Source organism: Phaeodactylum tricornutum, chromosome 22 (genome assembly GCF_000150955.2).
Source record: "Phaeodactylum tricornutum CCAP 1055/1 chromosome 22, whole genome shotgun sequence".
Taxonomy (NCBI): Eukaryota; Bacillariophyta; class Bacillariophyceae; order Surirellales; family Neidiaceae; genus Phaeodactylum; species Phaeodactylum tricornutum.
This window is the reverse complement of record NC_011690.1, coordinates 66,081-85,685: the sequence shown is the minus strand read 5'-3', so window position 1 is coordinate 85,685 and position 19,605 is coordinate 66,081. Positions and strand designations below refer to the sequence as shown.

General features: G+C 46.4%; 7 protein-coding genes across 7 annotated transcripts; 4 read left to right on the top strand and 3 right to left on the bottom strand.

Annotated features, from left to right (window-relative positions):
- Positions 1-406: 406 nt before the first annotated feature.
- PHATRDRAFT_42289 (predicted protein) lies at positions 407-6,508 on the top strand (the record flags this gene model as incomplete). Its single annotated transcript, XM_002184144.1, has 3 exons — positions 407-410; positions 4,811-6,090; positions 6,179-6,508. 3 exons carry the CDS (start codon positions 407-409, stop codon positions 6,506-6,508), a joined length of 1,614 nt encoding a protein of 537 aa, XP_002184180.1.
- Positions 6,509-6,552: 44 nt separating this feature from the next.
- On the bottom strand, positions 6,553-7,238 carry PHATRDRAFT_49377 (predicted protein). Its single transcript, XM_002184025.1, has one exon. The coding sequence runs from the start codon at positions 7,214-7,216 to the stop codon at positions 6,710-6,712; it is 507 nt and encodes a 168-aa protein (XP_002184061.1). The 5' UTR covers positions 7,217-7,238; the 3' UTR covers positions 6,553-6,709.
- Positions 7,239-10,871: 3,633 nt separating this feature from the next.
- PHATRDRAFT_40070 (predicted protein) lies at positions 10,872-13,931 on the top strand (the record flags this gene model as incomplete). Its single annotated transcript, XM_002184143.1, has 2 exons — positions 10,872-10,931; positions 11,001-13,931. The coding sequence occupies 2 exons, from the start codon at positions 10,872-10,874 to the stop codon at positions 13,929-13,931; spliced, it is 2,991 nt and encodes a 996-aa protein (XP_002184179.1).
- Positions 13,932-13,948: 17 nt separating this feature from the next.
- Positions 13,949-14,548, bottom strand: PHATRDRAFT_16014 (predicted protein; the record flags this gene model as incomplete). The annotated part of the gene is made up of 1 exon (XM_002184024.1): positions 13,949-14,548. A coding segment is annotated over one exon (600 nt), but the record flags the coding sequence as incomplete, so codon positions are not given.
- Positions 14,549-15,358: 810 nt separating this feature from the next.
- On the top strand, positions 15,359-15,994 carry PHATRDRAFT_40068 (predicted protein; the record flags this gene model as incomplete). Its single annotated transcript, XM_002184142.1, has 1 exon — positions 15,359-15,994. The coding sequence occupies one exon, from the start codon at positions 15,359-15,361 to the stop codon at positions 15,992-15,994; it is 636 nt and encodes a 211-aa protein (XP_002184178.1).
- A 125-nt stretch (positions 15,995-16,119) lies between these two features.
- On the bottom strand, positions 16,120-17,344 carry RFC2 (predicted protein; the record flags this gene model as incomplete). Its single annotated transcript, XM_002184023.1, has 2 exons — positions 16,939-17,344; positions 16,120-16,839 (listed from the first exon to the last, which is right to left on the bottom strand). The coding sequence occupies exons 1-2, from the start codon at positions 17,266-17,268 to the stop codon at positions 16,120-16,122; spliced, it is 1,050 nt and encodes a 349-aa protein (XP_002184059.1). The 5' UTR covers positions 17,269-17,344.
- Positions 17,345-17,711: 367 nt separating this feature from the next.
- PHATRDRAFT_52551 (predicted protein) lies at positions 17,712-19,552 on the top strand (the record flags this gene model as incomplete). The annotated part of the gene is made up of 2 exons (XM_002184141.1): positions 17,712-17,925; positions 17,964-19,552. 2 exons carry the CDS (start codon positions 17,712-17,714, stop codon positions 19,550-19,552), a joined length of 1,803 nt encoding a protein of 600 aa, XP_002184177.1.
- Between the last annotated feature and the right edge of the window lie 53 nt (positions 19,553-19,605).

The window sequence follows — 19,605 nt, the reverse complement described above, 5'->3', positions numbered from 1 at the left end:
TCCGAAGCTGAGCCTGATTCTGCTCTTCAATAAACTCACTGAGGAAATTCACTGTGGCTTCAAAATCATTTTTCAAAGATGGGTTAGCACAAACAGTGGCAATTGCAGAATTGAGAAACAATGCCTGAATCCGTTTCAAAAATTTCCGAACTGTTGCAGCCTCTGTCAATGGCTCTCCAAACTCTTCCAGATCTGTATGAGCTTGCTGATGAATCTCAGCAAAACGTTTGAAAGTAAAGTTACAACGCTCTCTGTTGTAGAACTTTGACTCAAGATCACCTTCAGCACGCGTCATAATCTTCGACTGATTAGTCGGTCCCAAATAATGCGAGCGAAGTGCAAACCAAGCCGCACAACCATTACAAGCTCAAGCATAAGCCGATACCCAGCTCCAAGTAGGACCACCATGAGTACAAACGCGAATAATAGACCACACTTGAGCATTATCTGCTGCATAGGACTCTTCTTCATTCAGACATCACGCTATCATTTCTTCAAACGCATCTTGATAGTCGTTATCTGGACCTTCAGGAACTTCTTTGTCTTCACAAATGACATAAGCCAATGGAACTCCCGTTGTTCCTCGAATTTGAAGCAAATATTCCGCAATATTTTCGAAGGCATCACGGATCTTCTTCAGGTCTTCAATTTGTCCAGGAGCAACAAGGTCTTTCGCTAACTCTCTGTCTTCCTTCTCACGCTTCTTGATTTCAATCATCAAGAAAATACGCGCCGCATTGAACTGAGCCGGATAAGGCCGAGAAGTGTGCTTGAGGTGACAAACATAGTATGCCAACAACACAAGATGCTCCTCCGCAGTGGGTGAAATTGCTACACCATTGCAAGGAATCATGGCCGGGGCTCCAGGTTGTTCTGCATTAGGATTCGGAAGCGTACCCCCGGGACGACGGATGTTCTTACACATGTCCTTGATGAAATCATCCGTTGCGATCTCGAAAACATCCATAGATGTAATCGAATCCGTGATAGCATCGCGTTGTTTGACATCAACAATGCCGATTGCTTGTAAAGCATTTCGAACTAGAGCTAAAGCAGCTGCCATGGTCAACTCTTGTCTTCTTCACCTGTCTTAAATTTCATAAAACTTCGTAAGCTGGTTCGACAACATTCAGTGTTCTTTTTGCACCACATGAACACGAGAATTATTGATCACTGATAACATCACATGTGAACACCACATAAATACCATATAAGTGATATTGATATTGAATACCATTTGGGAACCATTTCAATAAAACGCGACAAACACCATTTTCATGTCACAACCCATAATACGAGATATTTGGCTGATATCTATCAGAGTGGAGGATCCACAATTACCGTTTGGTACAAGTCCGATAATTGTTGCTGTATAAGTAAATGTTCCATGCAAACAAACTACTTATCATCCACACATGGATAAAGCTTGGATCCGAGCTTTTAGCAAACACTAAATTCTTGTGCAATGCACCTTCTTCGGTAGATGAAGAGATCCATGGAAGTGTCCCACCATGGAGATTTTGCCTCGTTTCAGACCGTTAGACGGATACGAAACCCAGTTACCAATCAACATGTCTACCACATGGACCATTACGAGAAACTGGCAGTATATTCCAGGCCTCTGCAGGCTTCGGCGACTCAACAACAACATGAAGAGCCAGGTATTTTAGCTTTACCTCCCCAGGCACTATCGGACTTGGCGATCACTCAAACACTCAAATCACAACGAATCACCCTACCTTTGATCCCGCTACCTCAGCTTAGAACACTGGGTCTGATAAACTAGAAAACTGCAACGATAATGGGCTAAAACGTGTCTGTGGGACCAAAGGATTGTAGATATGATAAAAAGACGTAAAACAAAGACTTAGAAGCATAAACCCAAGATAAAGGGATAACGAACCCCGATATGCTTGTCGTAGGGTTTTTCTACGATCAAGTGCCATAGGTCAGTGATTTTGAATCCGTGCTCCATCATAGCCGAAGCCTACTAACAACTACGAGGGTTGTAAGGGCAGAAACAACGATAGGAAACTCGGTGACATTACAAAGTCGTCATACTGTGTTTCTGTTACTTTCGTCTCGACCGAGAGGGCAACAAGTCGTCTGTCTCTCTTTCTCGGCTGAACAAAACATAACGTTTGTTTTGAAAAAGATCGTAAAGCCTATGGTCCTCTGCGCGTATGGAAGCCTGTTGTTGGGAGCGTTTGTTGCGCATGCATATGCATTTTCTTTGGGACCGATGAGGACGGAAGATGGCCGAAACACTCAAGGCCGGTTGCGGTTTCGGCGTCCCTCGCAAACAAACCCTTCCGCTTTACGCGGGTTTAATATTGGTGGATGGTTCTCGGGGAAAAGTGAGGAGAAAAACGGATACAACGGAGAAGGGCAACTGGGGAATTTGGAGGGTGTACCGAGTATCATGGATTCTATGGACAATTTTAAGCGCTCCCAGCGTGTCGGAAAAATGACTGCTTCGCTTATGCAAGAGCTAGCTTCGACGTCGGTCGAAGGCGTCGCCGCAGATGGCAAGGTTAAAGTGACATTTGATTGCCAGCAACGACCAACTGGCGTGAATATTGATGAGACCTATTTTGAGTCCGCGGACGTGCTGGACGTGAACAATGCGTGTACCTCTGCCATGAAGGAAGCCCACTCCAAGTCGGTTGAGCGCATGGAGGAAAAGATGAAATCCTTTTACTCAGAACTGGGCCTGGATAGTAATCGCTGAATTTTTTGTGCACAAATATCTACCGTATTGACTGTTACTACAACCGAATAGAAACAAAGCTGCACTCATCTAAAGTTGCTTTACGATACTTTTAGCATGCGTCTGCTGTTTTGTTGATCATTCTTACCGCTTACTTGGCCTATTCCTTATGCAGGCCTCCGGTCAAGTACAGCTTACTCAAGCCATCACTGGCAAAGTGATCCATTTGGTCACAATAACTACGAATCTGGTTCGTAATCAGTAGACTCTCCATTCTCCGCGGTGCGTCGCTGGACGCCCAGCTCGTGCCGCCCTCCGATTTCTTATTCGTGTCATCACTGCGGCTGGCGCCACCACGGGCTAGTTGCCGTGAGTAGTACTGAAACTTGTGCTGTTCCGCGGCCAAATCATCCACCCACGTGCACAAGAATTCCAAATGTTTTTCCAAGTACGGGTTGGTGCTCAAATCCAGTCGATCAAAGGTTGTGTCGGCGTGGACATCGTAGAGACCATCGTCGTCATCTTGCGCCAGTCGGGGAGCGTCCGAACCGGCAACGGCCAAATCGGCCAACAAGACCCGCGCCAGTCCGGGGTTGGTGAGTTTGACGGGGACGCGTTCGAAAATATTCTTGGGATTAATGTAGGCGTTGATGTTATCGGCCTTCATGCGAAGACACTCTTCCGTCAGTCGGTAGCACTGGAGCGTCAGGTTGCCGTGCGCAGTTTGCATGGGGTCGTACAAAACAACGACGGCGTTGGGACTGAGATCCATTTGATACGAAAACTGATTCTCCAACAAACTTGATGTTGAGTAGATACCCAAATACATGGACTGGTACCATCCGACGCAATTGTAATCGACGTTGACTTCTCGAAGCATGCGCATCATTTCCATTTGGAATTGTTCACTTTCGGTCAAAGCCGCGTCGTCGTCGGCATCCCCCTTGTCGGCTTGTTTGTGATGATCGGACCCTGCCGGCAGAGGAAAAGCGTGGGTAATCTCGAGAACGCCGTTGCCGACCCCCAAGCCCAACAACGATCCCGACACCATATGTGGTAAAGACTCGTGACAGTGTTTGACTATCTTGAGCAAGGCCTGGGTAAACAAGAAAGTTATCAGTATTTCGCACTCGTCAGAAAGAAGTGCACGGAATAAAACGCTCCACTCGTACGCCTTCCCGAAACCACAAAATAGTCAATACATACCAGGCCTTCAATGTGGACTTCATGGATACGCTCCTCAGGTTCTAGGACAGCCGCAGACATGATTTGTTGGGTTGGAAAAGCAAAGGTGCTGCGAACAGAAGCAACAGGTTCGGTCTCGTTCGATCTAGATAAAGTACCAGCGGAATCAGGAAGAATAAAAAACAATTCTACAATCAGGAGGTTTCAAAGCGAAATCGTAGTCCGCTACAATGTAAGACAACGCCGGTTTCCGTCCTTGTCACTTTGCTTTGGTGCCAATTTTCATGGTCGCAACGATGGCGCTCGATCTGATTCGGCCTTGGCAAAAATCGCTTGCTGGACTGGACAGTCTGTATTCTGAGGAGTACCGTTGGTGTGTTGGAAAGACGTACGGACGATTCTTTCTAGGACGACCGCACAAACCATTTTCTCCGGGTGTCTTTCGGAGAAAGTGGCCTTGCGGGAAGTTTGGACGTTTGGAGCGCGCAGCAAAATCCAGACCCTCGCGTCACTCAGCAATCTCGTATTTACAGTGAAAAGGACCATAGCCTGTTTGTCCCATCTCCGGAACGACCCAACCGACCTCTCCGTTGGACATCCCCAACCGACCGATTCACTATCAATTACAGACACATCGAAGAATCAAATTCGAACAACGACAACATTAACAACACTATCCGCAACGGGAGCATCCTGGAGGTGACACGAGCGAAACTTTCGATTCACCTTGAATCATCACGTCACTACCAACAACCGTCAACATGTCGGAAGAGCAAACGGAACCGCTGTCGAAGAATGCTTTGAAAAAGCAGCTCAAGGCGGAACGTGCGGCCCAGCTCAAGGCCGAAAAGGACGCGAAAAAGAAGGCCGACGCCGCCGCCAATCCATCGCAAGCAAAAAAAGACGACGAAGAAGAAATGGATCCCAGTCAGTACAAGGCGAATCGCGAAACCCTTGTACAAAACATGAAAGACGAAGGCGTCGACCCTTATCCGCACAAATTTCACGTCGACTACCGCTTGCCGGACTACGCAACCGAGTTTATGAAACAGACGACGGACGGCGCCAAGCTGGAAGACACCATTGTTTCCATTGCCGGTCGCATTGTGTCCGTGCGTGGACAGGGAAAGCTCTACTTTTACGACTTGCGCGGCGACGGAACCAAGGTGCAGATCATGTCCGACCTCAAATCCTACGCCGCCGGCGAAGAAGCCTTCTTCAAGATCCACCGGACCATCAAACGCGGTGACATTGTTGGAGTCAAGGGACGTCCAGGAAAGTCTAAAAAGGGCGAACTCTCCATTTTTCCGATCGAAATTCAGCTCTTGTCGCCTTGTTTGCATATGTTGCCCTTCCCCAAGGGTGACTCCAATTTGGGTGGAATCACCAACATGGAAACGCGCTATCGCCAACGTTACTTGGATTTGATCGTCAATGCGGATGTCCGCAAGACGTTCGAAATTCGAGCCAAAGTTATCAACAAAATTCGCAAGTACCTGGATGAACGACACTTTTTGGAAGTCGAAACACCTATGATGAACATGATTCCCGGGGGTGCCGTGGCGCGGCCTTTTGTAACCTACCACAACGATTTGAGCATGGACTTGTTCTTACGCATTGCACCCGAACTGTACCTCAAAATGTTGGTGATTGGTGGACTCGATCGGGTGTACGAAATCGGACGCCAATTCCGCAATGAAGGTATCGATTTAACCCACAACCCCGAATTCACCACGCTCGAATTTTACATGGCCTACGTCGACTACAATGATCTCATGGATATGTGCGAGGAGCTCGTTAGTAGCATGGTCAAGGAAATTACTGGTGACTACAAAATTAAGTACTCACCCAAGCCCGGTATGGAAGAAGTCGAGATTGACTTTACTCCCCCGTTCAAGCGCATTTCCATGATGGAAGGTATTGAAGCAGCGATTGGCGAAAAGTTACCGGCCATGGACGACCCTGAAGTCGATCAGAAGCTGCTCGCAGTTTTGACCAAACACAACTTGGAGTGTTCACCCCCGCATACAACATCCCGCTTGCTGGATACCATGGTGGGAGAATTCCTGGAAGACCACATCATTCACCCCACTTTTATTACCGAACACCCTCAAATTATGAGCCCCTTGGCTAAGCATCACCGATCCAAGCCGTTCTTGACGGAACGATTCGAAATGTTTGCGGCGGGTCGCGAGGTGCGTTCCACACCGGTGGCCACTGTACAGTATTGGGACACCAATTCTTGTACTCCGATTGCTCACACACCGTTTTTTTTTCATTTAGTTGGTCAATGCCTACACCGAATTAAACGATCCTGTCACACAGTACAAGTTATTTTTGGAACAAGCCAAGGCTGGTAGTGCTGGTGATAACGAAGCCATGGTCATGGACGACTCTTTTGTCACGGCTCTCGAACACGGTCTCCCACCCACTGGTGGATTTGGTCTCGGTGTCGATCGCCTTACCATGTTTTTGTCCAACAAGAACAATATTAAGGAAGTCCTGCTATTCCCGGCCATGAAACCGACGGATGAACAGTTGGCGTTGACGAACCATCACAGTACGGCCAAGTCAGATGTAGCGGTCGTATCCGAAGTAGAGGACAAGGAGTAGGGGAGTGCCAGTAGATCTGCAATTTTGGCAGAGACACGATGATGCACAGACCATACGAAGTAATTTACAGCTTAACTATAAATCAAACCCTTGAGATCATTTGGTCCATTCCATAGTACGGGATACGATTGATTTTCGAACCGTAGTGAGAAATAGGCAAATCCTAAGAGAAAGAAATGTGACAGAAACCGAAACATGCATTTATTCTTTCGGCGGTGCCGCTTGCCCAAAGGCTTCCATTAAGTCTGCCTGGAGGACTTGGTATTTGTCCGATACGGCTTCGTTGGTATTCTTAATGCCGTCAAAGAGTGCTTCTTTGCACGCTGCCGCCAGTTCCTCGGTCGACGCCGCCTCGTAAAACTCGTCGTCAAACTCAAAGACAGTGGCTTCGTAGTCCGGATTAGGATCCATGGGGTTGGCCACCGGCACATACTTCATGGTAGCCTTCACTTTGCCTTCGCTGCCTTCTCCGTAGAATGTCATCAGTTTTAGTTCTTCGTCCAGTTTATTCTTCTTTTGTGCCATTTCCTGCGCCTTTTTGAACATGGCGAGTTGATCCATCATCCCGGGACCCTTCTTTTCACCACCCTGATTGCCACCACCGCCGCCAAACAGATACAGTGACGACAAAGTCTGGGGCGGTGTGACGGCTGGGCAAAAGGCGCCGACGGACGCCAAAGCGGATATTAACATGAGAGAAACTTTCATAATTGCACTAATAATGGGAAAGAGTCACGGCACAAGTGGCTCCACAAACTTTGGTAAACCTTTCCGTCGCAACGATCAATCTCGTGACATTCATCCGACTGCGAACGTGCCTTTCCTGATTTTGATTGCGCTTTCCACCTGCCACTTGGAAGCAATAACATGATCCGGCGACATGTAAGTCCCTCTTGAATTACGTCACGGAACTGTGCGTCATACCGATCTCCACGACCTGTCCGTCAGCCGTCAATTTTGGTTGGCAGACCAGAAAGTGTCTTTCTCATGGCAATGAATGAAACACTTGGTCTTGGTTAGACACGTGTTGAAATACTCATTTGTTCCCAGTAGAATATCCATATCTACTGCCTAACCTAGATGCAACCATTCTGTTTGTTACCTTGTTCTAAGTTGTGAGTTGCTTCACATTATCTTTCTATCTACTTCCTTTATTGAGATGCTGGTCTTTTGTATGCCAGTCATTCAATTGTAGCATCCATTGCACTTGTTATATATTTGCTCATATAACCTTTCACTGGGTTGCTTGATGTCCATTTGGATAAGTTCCACTTATGCTTTGTTGGTGACTGTAATTGTGAGAGTCTTCTCAGTTTGTCACTGGCATAGTTTTAGCTCTGGATGTTTATTGGATGTACAACCCAATCACACAGAAAAGAATTCTCTCTTGTGACATTACATGGGATGACTGGAAACGTCCAGATCCTAAGGACAGTAGGGCAGAGTTTGGCTCCATTAGTAAACCTGGCATGGATGCCCGCCTTACAATGCCAACCAACAACAAGGTCTTCAACAACATTCACAAAACTCTGAATGTTGGCCCTGATCATGCTCCTGACAAGGTTGCTGCAATACCTGCTCCTGAAGCAGGAAAATAAGAAAGTGATGCTCCAGAAGCAGTTGCCATCAAAAGACCAAAAACAATGCATCTTGAGCGGGAGCTGAAACGCCTCAAGTTGCCATTTCTCAATCCAATGAGCAGAATGGAGTCAGTGGTGGTCATCAACAACACTGCAAAAACAGATGGTACAGAATCAACAAAAGAAAAAGAAATCTACTTTGTTTTCAGTGCTGAGCTCTCATTGGATCTGGGGGAACCAAAGACATTGAAACAAGCAATCAACAGAAAAGACAGGACCAAGTGGATACCATTGGTTAAGAGCAAATTTATGAATTTCAAAAGCAGGAGAGTGTGGAAGAAAGTCAAACGCAAAAAAGTGAAAGCTCTCAGACAAAAACCTTTGGGTACAAAGTGGGTATTTAAAGTCAAAGTTGAACAGGATGGTAGCAAGCAATACAAGTTCAGATGTGTTACACTGGGATATCTACAGATCCCAGATGTGGATTTTACCAAAACTTTCTCTCCTGTTGTGAGCAACTCTACAATTCAAATTGCTATTGGAGTCTTGCTCTACAAGGAGAAACCAAAATCTTGGGAGATATGGATTTTACCAAAACTTTCTCTCCTGTTGTGAGCAACTCTACAATTCAAATTGCTATTGGAGTCTTGCTCTACAAGGAAAAATCAAAATCTTGGGTTTTGGAAATGATTGACATCAAAGCAGCTTTCCTAGAAGCTGACCTGGATTGACCAGTCTACATTGAATGGCCGGAAGGAATGATAGAACTTGGTTTCATCTCCAAGGACAACACAAAAGAATATTGTTGTGAACTGGGAACATCACACTCTGCTACAGTGGATGAAGACTTTTGCAAATTTTGTAATGAGTGATTTAATGGACATGATACAGAGCTTGGCTGATCCATGCATGTTTTACAACAAAAACGGAAAACATAATCTGGTTTTACTTGCAGTTGTCTTTGTGGACAATGTTTTACTTGTCGGAACAGAAAAAATGGTCAAGTGGTTCAAAACAAAAATTTTGACAAGATTCAATTATACTGATCTTGGAAAGTTGCAAAAACATTTGGGTTTGTGGTACAAGTGGGGAAAAGACAAACATGGAGATACTTTTATCAAGGCAACAGTGGATTTGCTTTTTGACAAAACAATTGAAGCATTCAGAAATGTGACTGGACACTATGCATCACCAGTCTCTATGCCTGGTTATCCAGGAAAAGCACTTCAGAAACACAAAGGGGAAGAATCAGTTATGTTAGATGCATTTTGGAGTCTGACAGGAAAAATCATGTATGTGGCACAAAAAAATATGCCTGTGATTGCTAACGCAGCATACAAACTTGCTCAACACATGTCACACCCAGGGGAAGAACACTGGAAATCCCTTGAATGCTTGGTTGGATACTTAGGGACCACAAAAGGAAAAGGACTTATTTATCAAAGACCAAAGGAATTGAGATTGGTAAGCTGGGCAGATTCAAACTGCGCTGCAAACAACAATATGCAACAAAGTGTTTTGGGTAACATAAAGTGATTTGGAGGAGGACCAACACAAATTGGACATTGAAAACTCAAGCTACAGTCACATTATCAAGTACAGAAGCAGAATATCTTAGTATCATGTATGCAAGAACTACATTTTATGCAAATGCTCCCGCTCATGTCATTGCAAACTTACCAAGCAAGTACTTGGAGGTTGTAATGGCATACAAGAATCTTGGAAGTGAGGACACAACAATCAAGAAACTTAAGAAGTCAATTTGTGGGTTGCGGATTTGAAAGATCTAGCCATTGGTAACAACCAAGGAAGATGCCAGAGGGCTAGCTCTTGCAGCGGATGGTAAAAGCAACAAGGAAGGATCTTACAAGAAATTCAGGGAGTCTGCTATAATTGCGGCATGTACGGCCACAAGGGATTGATGTGAAACTAATACGGTATATTTTGGCTTTGTGTAGCTTAATAGCCACTACAATCTTGAGGTAAGTGGCCTTGCGGTTGTGCGGCTTTGCAGTATGCGGAATGAAATGCATTGTGTTGGTGCCGGCAGGCATGTTGGGTTATACGCCTTGAGCTAGGCAGCCCATATTGTTGGCAGCTGCCTGAATCCATTTAGGGCCTTGTTCAGAAAATTTGACTTTCTTATTAGTTCTATTGATGAGCTCTACAAACGCAAGAATGCAAATGATGGAAATTAATGAACTAAACAGATTCATGACTAAATTGAGAAATGTGATTGTGTTTGTATGGTTCAGTTGAATTGCCAATGACTGTTTCATATGGCAATGACTTGTTTGAAATGTAAACGGGAAGACTAGAACATTTGTAGGACATTAAAGGTCTGTATGTAACCGTGATAGGTTCTTGGGTACTATCAATCTTTTCACAACAGATTGGGAGAATATCAGTTTCGTCACAATGGATTAAGAAAGATTTAGTAGGCCCAATGGAATTATCAACAAGTGGGACTCACTGTACACAGAATGCCATAGAGTACTATCAAGTCTCTGCCTCTCTCTATAAGCCGCATTCCATGTGATTATAGTATCTCACCATATAATCCTGACAAACGTAGCTGACAAAGCAGTATGGTTTTGAGAATTACATGGCAGGCACATCTGCACGTCCAACTGGTGGGTTGTATGCAATTCCTCCGGTTTAGTCCTGACCTTGCACTTGTACTGGCAATTGTGTTACTCATGTTTGTCTCCTCTCTGCCAGAACAGATTTGCCTTGCCTATAGGCCTCAACTCCTGGTTGAGGTACAAGTCCTTGTACCTTAGATGTATGTATACGTGCCCGCTGGTTTCAGCTCTGGACTTCCGGATATTGGAGCCCTACTTGTACGTTCTCACCCGGGCTCGTCTGTCGTCGTACCACTCTCGTTAACAGACACGTACATCTGTCAACAGTCACCACGAAAACTAGAAATCGGCCGGAAACTGTATCACACTGTTGGGAAAGACGATTCCCGGCTCTCGATCCAAAGCGAGGACCCGACCAACCCATTCCCCACCATCACTGTAAGGATAAGCATGGTAGAAGAAACAAAGAATATCAGTCGAAAGGACCGTCGGCGAGAGGAGCGAGTCCGCAAGAAACAGAAGCGGCGTCCCCCACCGGTCCCGTCCGAGCTCCTGGAAGAGGCGCACGTCGAACCTGTCGTCGTGGCAAGTAAGGACAAGAAGAAACGCAAGGGCAAAGTTCAAGATTTACCCGAACGAAAATTGGCGAAACAAAATGATGCTTACGGACACCTGGAGTCGGGTGTGGCGGCGGCCTTGCGTCGTGACGACGAAGAAATCGCTGCACTCGAAGCCAAATTGAAATTGTCCAGTAAGGCGGACAAATCTCGGCTTAATAAAGAATACGCCAAACTCGAAGGATACGGTGACGATTTTGGGGACTTTTTGGACGATCTGGATGGCATCATGCAACGAGTGACTCACGGTGAAGATTTTGCGGACGAGGGCGACCTAGAAAGCTATGTACAGATAAGGAATGACGTAAAAACCATCGAGACCAACAAGTCACAGAACAGAGCAAAGGCAAAGACAGCGGTTTATTCCAACTTGGACTGGCATGTGGCAGCTGCACTCCGTCGCGATGACGAAGAAATAGCTGACCTCGAAGCTAAGTTAGGCCTCGGAAACAAAAAGGAAAAGAGCCGACTGAAAAAGGAATACGCCAAGCTCGAGGGCTATGGCGACGACTTTATCGACTTTTTGGACGATTTGGATCATTTGACGGATCGAGTAGTTAAACAATCGAAAAAGGAAGATTCAGACGACGATAACGATACTAGCCCTGACGATGACGGCCAATCAGAAAGCGAAGGTGAAGAAATAATCCCGATGAAAGAACCGGCTTTTAACGATCTCGACGAGGACGACAGCGTAATGGATAGTCTCGAGTCGACTCAAAGCAGTGACTCCTCGGATCATGAGGCTTTAGAAGATGATATGACTAGGGACAGATCTGAATCTCAAGAGAATTTGCAATCTGATGATATGGACATAGAACAGGACCATGAACCCGAACATACGTACCGACCATCAGCTGGCGAAAACATTTACGGAAAAGAGATTGGCGCAGCAGAGAATATGGAAAAACCCCGCAAGTACGTTCCGCCTCACTTAAGAAATACGCAAGAAGTGGAGGGGAAAGAGGACAGCGCTGCAAGGCAAGACGCCCTGCGTGAAATTCAAAGATCTTTGAACAATGCATTGAATCGACTTTCCGACGACGCATTGATTTCAGTAGCTCAATCGATTTGTCAGCTGTATCCGATGCATCCGACTTCAGATGTGAATACAATGATTTGGAATAACTTGCAAAACGCATGTATCGCCAGAAGCCACCTGATGACAGGACTGATTCCTGCTTATGTGGCTGCCATAACCGGTGTACATATTGAAAAGGGCGACACCGCTCAACTTGGGGAGTTTTTGATAGAAAAGACGGTTTTGGAAATCTGGAAAAAATTGGAGGTTATCCGGTCGGTCAACAGTCAGAATGATAGCCCCCTAGGAGAAGAGTCTTTGACTGTAAATAAGGAAACCAGCAATCTTATACTGGTTCTCTGCTACCTCTACAACTTTGGCGTCGTTCATTGCTCCCTTATCTACGATGCTATACGAAACTTGATTGAAAGCTTTACCGAAATTGATGTGGAATTACTTCTTCTTATTTTGAGTCACTCTGGCCGCGCACTGAGGAGTGACGACCCGTTGGCCTTAAAAGAAATTGTTTTCCTTGTCCAAAAACAATATACTATTGCAAAAAAAAGTAACACGAATGCTTCGCGCTTGGAGTACATGGTTTCGGCAGTCATTGATTTGAAGAACAATCGAAAGCGGAAACAAGACGCGTTACTCGAAGAAAAGACGACGAAGCTACGGAAACTCCTCGGTCAAATAAAATCTAAGGTGGCTCAGAACAACGTTGGCTATAAAGCTTCCGATTCATCGCTCCGGATTGGTCTTAGAGACATATTCAATGCAGAAACCAAGGGGCGTTGGTGGAAAGTTGGAGCATCTTGGGTCGGCCATCTGGTAGGAGAGAAAAGTAGCGAATCACCAAACCAAGGGACGACAAACGAGGTCAAACCTTCGATAGAAGACGAAAAATTATTGAGATTAGCGTCAAAACATCGCATGAATAGTGATACGCGGCGATCGATCTTTTGCATAATCATGAGTTCTGCTGACTGTGAAGATTGTTTTGAAAAACTCGTCAGGGCGGGAATGCTAAAAAACCGCGTCGAACGAGATACTGTACGAGTCCTCATTGAATGCTGTGGCAACGAGAAAGCGTACAACAAATTCTACTCTCATTTAGGAGCAAGGATTTGCGAGTACCAATCATCTTGCAAATTTACGATACAGCTTGCGTTCTGGGATGTCTTTAAACAGTTTGATGACATGAGTGTGCGCAAAGCTGCTAATCTTGCTAAACTTTTGTTCAGTCTGATTGTCGACCATCACATTTTGAAGCTCAACGTTTTGAAAGCGATTGATATTTCTTCCCCAGACGAGCTCTCCGAGACGGCGCTAGTCTTTACAACAGTTCTTTTGTCTAGTATTATGGAAAAATTTGACGATCCATCTCAGGTCCAGCAACTTTTTGAGACGGGAATTTCTCATAAAAAAGCGATTGCATCCGACAGTGTGGACGACATCGATGGATTTGGAGAAGCCGACGAGAGCGAGGCATTAAGGGCTAGCCTCACCATTTTTTTCATGCAAGTCCTTAAGGGAAGCCCAAGGTACAAGAAAGGAAGCAGATATCGTGCGAATCTGAAGGCTGCCATTAAATCATGTGATGTGGACGAGTTCTTTTAAAACGGGAATCTCATATTTTATTTAATTTCCTTCACTTCAATAGCTTCTCTGTCTTCGCCATCCATCAGTTTTGCTTCTTTTCGCTGCGGCAACACGTCATGCAAAGCCTTCTTCCAGCTCTTACCATGCTCTCTAAACTTTATGAGTATCTCAAACACGTGATTGCATGTCAACACACGAGTCGAAGCCATCTCTTTAAGATGTTTGTCTAATGGTAATCTTGCCGTTGCAACACCGAGTCTCTCAGCGCGATCAATGGCTGCTCGTCTCAGTCGGTTCCGGTCCACAATCCCTCCAATAATGTAGATTTTCTCGTTGTCCAAATCCTCCAGGACATTTTGCGAGTCACTGGTAAGGTAAACAATCTGCGAAATGTTATCTCTATAGTAATCTTCCAATGACCTTTCCGTACAAGAAAACGCTCGGTTCGACCATTCGTCAAAGCCCGATACTTTCTGCAGGTGAGTCAGCGTTTCACCCCCGACGCCTGTGGCAGACAAAAGACAGGGGTGTGGACTACTTTTGTTGATTCCGTAACAATACCGAAGCTGCAAGGACAGACTCCCTATTTCTTTACCGGTCATGTCTTTTTCAAACGAGCAGTCCAGACACACTCTAAAAGACGATTCCCTAGCCAGTCGTTCTCTCTTTTCCCACTCCTCTTGTCGGCGCTTCCGTCCAATACCAACAAGGCGACGCTCGGCCTCGTCCCGGCGTACCTCGTCTAAATTTCTGCCTTCCGCTTGCGCCTTGGCTTCTTTGGCTTCTTTGTCCTGAAGTTTACGTCGCTTTTTTACTTCCATCATACGCTCGAGACGCCGTTTCTTCTTTAATTGATTCTTGGAGATTTTCGGAGGTGCTGCAATTCCTGGAAGTGCATCGGAAGGAGAATCATGCCATAGTGCACCTTCGATGATACCGCACACTTTAACATCCTCCGAACTGTTTTCGTTGGTCATAGCGACTCGGACGAAGTTTCTTGTTCCGGAGAAGGATTAAAATCAACTTCCAGCTCTCTACTTTGCTAGCACATTACCGACCTTCGGTGTCCAAAATTGTTTTCATTTTGGGGGCGACGGATTGTGGGGAGCAAGGTAGATTTATCACAGTGACAAGACAACATTCCTTAGTGGGTGAATCGAAATATATGAGAATCACATGAAACTGACCTTTTACCCTCACACGCGGAAGATTGCTGACTGTGAATCGTAAAAATAACATCCGGGTTTACGTGGATCACAGGACTTCACTTCCGGAACGGATTTCTGTTTGTATTGGCGTAGAACTGACTGGCAAAGTGCTTGCGAAGGATGAAAATGTATCGTGTTTCCCAGTCCACTTCTTTACAATCCATACACAAGTACACTTAGTTGCCCGGCCCGCCTTGTTTTGTGACACAAGCACGCAACCACTGACGTTCAACAAGGATGACAACCCCATCCGCAACTAACGATAAGAAAACCCAAGAAATGACACCTTTGCGAGATTTCGACGAGCTGGAAGGCACGTTGCTTCCAACCGCACAAGCCGTCCTCGAGAACGATCGCAGTCAATTTGCAAGTGTCCCTACCGCAGTCCCGATCTCGCATGTTGAGTACGTTTCTGATGTTTCGGACAAGGAAGAGAAGATTCCGACCGTTGACGGTGTTGCGCTCGCTGTCCCTTTGCCTACCTCGTCCTCTCAAGCTCAGATCGACCACGATCGCCTTCGGTTTCAACAGGGCACCCAAAAGGGCCTCATTCTGTCCGAAGAGGAAAAGGATCGCATTAAGTACGCCAACATACAGGTGAATGCTATTGATTACAATATTCGGCGGCAGGTGGAAGAAGCCAACCGCGTCGCTCGGGAACAGAATTTCAAAGAAGAAACGGGTCAGGTTCAGTCTTCTACGGCCGCGAGTATGCAGAAAAAGCCGTACGTCCCGCAACCCACACCCAAGGCTCCTGAATTTTATAAGGGCACGTACGGGAGTGACTACAAAGTTAAGAAATATGACGTTGCGGAATACAAACCTGATTACCAGTACAAAACGACAGAATACAAGAGTGTTTACGAGCCATAAAAGTCTCCCGACTGGATAAAGAATGGGACTGCTGCTTACCTTGCTTGTTTGATAAAAGCTGTATTTCGTTAGTTTGCTGTTTAGATATTATTTGCGTAACGAGAGTGTACCGAGTCCAAAGTCTCTTAAGTTTGCTGCATTTTTTGAGCGAGTCGCGCCAAAAGTCCGAGCAGCTGCAGCGGCGAGTTTACCCCATCGGAAATTCGCATTTGGGTAAAGCCAATCTCGCGCAAGTACTCTAGTTTGAGGGCTTCCGGAAGCTCGCCGTGAGCCTTGACGACCTTGAAAACGGTACCTATGATATCGTTGGTGGAATACCCCGACTTCCACAACGCTTGCATCTGATCGCAGGCAGCCTTGGTATCCCCCTTGGTACAATGGCTGATAATTTGACCTACAGTTTTGGGATGAGGCTGGTCGCACACTTTGAAAACGGAAGTTTGCGAAATGATTCCGTTGGTCAAAAAGTACGAGGCCTGAAGATTGTTGAGAGCGTGGCGCATATCACCTTCCGCGGTAAAAAGAATAGCCTCCAGTGCATCGTTTGTGTACGAGATGGATTCTGCTTGGCACACCTTGAGTAGGCAGGTCAAGACTTGTTCGTTGGCCAGCCGTGAATAACGAAGAATCGCGGCTCTCGATTGGATAGCTTCAATGATTTTGGTCGAAACGTTGCAGGCCAAACAAAAGCGCGTTGTGTTGGAGTACAGCTCCATTGTTCTTCGAAGAGCCTGCTGTGCCGCGGACGTCATCGAGTCGGCCTCGTCCAGAATGATAATTTTGTGGCGACCAGGGGGCAACGTAACTTTATTCATGGCGAAACTCTTGATGCGATTTCTGACAACCTGAGCCACGAAACGGAAAGGTCAGAAAATGTGTGTAAGTCTCTTCCAGAAGACACGTATAATACAAGAAGATAGTATGGCACAATATTCGTTACTTACATCAATACCTCGGGCATCGGAGGCGTTCAGTTCCAAGACGGCATCCTTGTAGGATGCACCCAACAGTTGTCGGGCCAACGCGTGTACACTCGTAGTCTTGCCCGTACCGGGCGGACCCGCCAGAATGAGATTCGGTAGATTACCCGTCCTGGAAATCGCACGGAGTCGACTCACCGTCTCCTCGTTCCCCACGACGTCTTCCAATACCCTCGGTCGGTATTTTTCCACCCACGGCACCTGGTAACCCGCCATGCTCTTTTTCGCTTTCGCGACGCTGTTCTCTTTGTTGGCCTCGCTGGGCACTGATGCCGCTACGGCTGTGTCGGTCATACTTATTGAAGTAGACAAACGACAACAAACTGGACGAATGGACAACACAATCCGAAAAAGAGACCGTCGAGCAAAGTGTAGTCTGCTCTATGCTCGTGCCTCTAGCCGTAAGTAGTAGGCATCATTGTTACATTGGGTCGTCCGTCGCGTTGGCGCGAGTGGAAGGGAAACGCCAATGGGGTGCCGTGCTTGCTTTGCTGTGAAGAGTGAAAGCTCATGCGACTGCTTTTGGACGGAATTTTCCAAACACAAAAATGGGAAAAAAAGTGCTAACTGTAAGCAAACGAAAGCCGCCAAGCATACTAGGCATTACACAACAACGGCCGGCGATCGGTGGAGTCGTTCCAGTCAGCCAGCGTTCTATCTTAGTTAAGAGTATCACATCTCAAACACAGAAAATTCGGGGGATAAAGGAGAGCATCTGTTTTCGACTCGATGCAAAGATGGAGAGAGGCGCTACCGAGGAAAATGAGGACAAGCCCTTTGCCATTCTGTGTTGGCCTAGCGAATTATGCACCGCTCCGGTACCGGCAGGATGGATAGTCGGTTGGAGCTCGAGTCGCAAGCGATCTCGTTATGATAGTCATGAGGTGATCGTATTGAATGAAGCTATCGAGGAGGAGGAGGAATGGCCCTATCATGCATTCGTATGCGCAGGTATCGTACCTTGGACGAACAACCCTACACGTACGGAGTGCGAATCGACCCTCCGAAGAGTCCGCACCAGAATCGGAACGATCCGGGACGACCTGCACCAAAGAGGCTGCAGTTGCTCGCACAGCAAAGTATTTCGTGTTCAACGTGCGTGCTGAAAACATGCTGGAATCATCTGGATATTGTTGGCTTGTGGTCACCCACGAATGGTGGGAGGATACCTTCCATGCAGCACCAGTTCCCAACGTTTAAGGACCAGAAAGGGTTTCCCGTGCAACTCACTTCCCAAGATTTCAACCACGCTACAGTCCAGCTCCTTCTCTATGAGCGAGACGGTGGTCTTCTCTACCGTCACGAAGCGTGTCCTACAGACTCATTTTTTTCTGGCACTCTATTGATACGACTTAGTCACGCGCTTACACTACTGCAGCAAATTGAAGCAACTGTACATTCACCGCACGAATTCCGCTCTTCTCGCATGCACTCCAGTGATCCATCTACTCATGCAAACGTTTTCAAGAGTAGAGCTTCTATCTACAACTTTCGACAGTATTCCTTGCTATGCCAACACTCTGGCAACCTGTCTACCACAGATATCTTCCCAATTTACTCGTTCATGAACGCATATAACCAGCTACTAGGCTGGAAAGACAACCAAACCATGTCAAACTACGAACGTGCGGCCACAAGTCTGCAGTTGCGAAATGAGACTTGGCGAACACTTGTCGATGCTATTCTCGGTACTTTTCTCGGCGTGTCCCTCGCACTATATATTCGAAGTGCTACCGAGCACGGCGCCCTGGAGCGAGTGCGGGAATTTCACTATAATACATTGGGTGCTAGTATCGACTGGCTGGGAAAATCTCCCGTCGGCTTCAAGCTAAATGAGCGTCTGTCGGAAAATCTTGGCCGAGAGCTTAATACGATCTTGACGATTCACAGAAGCCTTGTTCAGGCAATGTTCAAGCTTGAAGTATCAGCGGACTTTTTCGCAACCGCAGTCCTCCTAACCGGAGTTTTGTTGGGTAGTTCGGGATTTTTTGCGCTTCTGCACGACTCATTTCGCCTGGCGACGGCTCATCTGACCATTCTCGCTACTTGCTTCCGGCGTGTATACCAAGCCGAGCTTTATCTGCTAGCAGCACTTTGGCGGGTATTTCGCGGTAAAAAGTGGAATGTGCTGCGGCTTCGGACAGATTCGATGGAGTACGATTCCATGCAATTGCTGCTGGGAACCATTCTCTTCGCTGTTTCACTCTTTATGTTTACGACCGTTTTGGTGCACCATGTTTTCTTTGCTATGCTTGACTTGGTGATAAAAGGTGTATCGGCTATATTGGTCGGTGGATATTGGACATTGCATTGCTTTCCATATGGGCAGCTTTTTTCACGGCTCCGTGATCCCGGCTGGTTTGTCGCCAATGTTTATCTACGGGATGTTTGGACGGCAAGCGGTTCTGTATGCACTCGGCTTTCGGCTTCACTAACACCTCCGGAGGAAATACTCACATCAACACTACTTCCACTTCTTAAACGGATTGCGGGATTCTCTTTTGATCACGCCATCGCAATCGTCACGGGCCAGTCAAGAGCGAAATCGTTGATTTCTAATTCTAATCCTTCTAGCTAGCGCTTCCTAAACCTCCACTGATAGAAAACGTTGCTGGTATTTTTTCCGAGTAA

What these genes read in the sequence shown, in the direction of transcription:
- PHATRDRAFT_49377 (XM_002184025.1), bottom strand. Translation starts at nt 7,216, where the DNA reads ATGAAAGTTTCTCTCATGTTAATATCCGCTTTGGCGTCCGTCGGCGCC.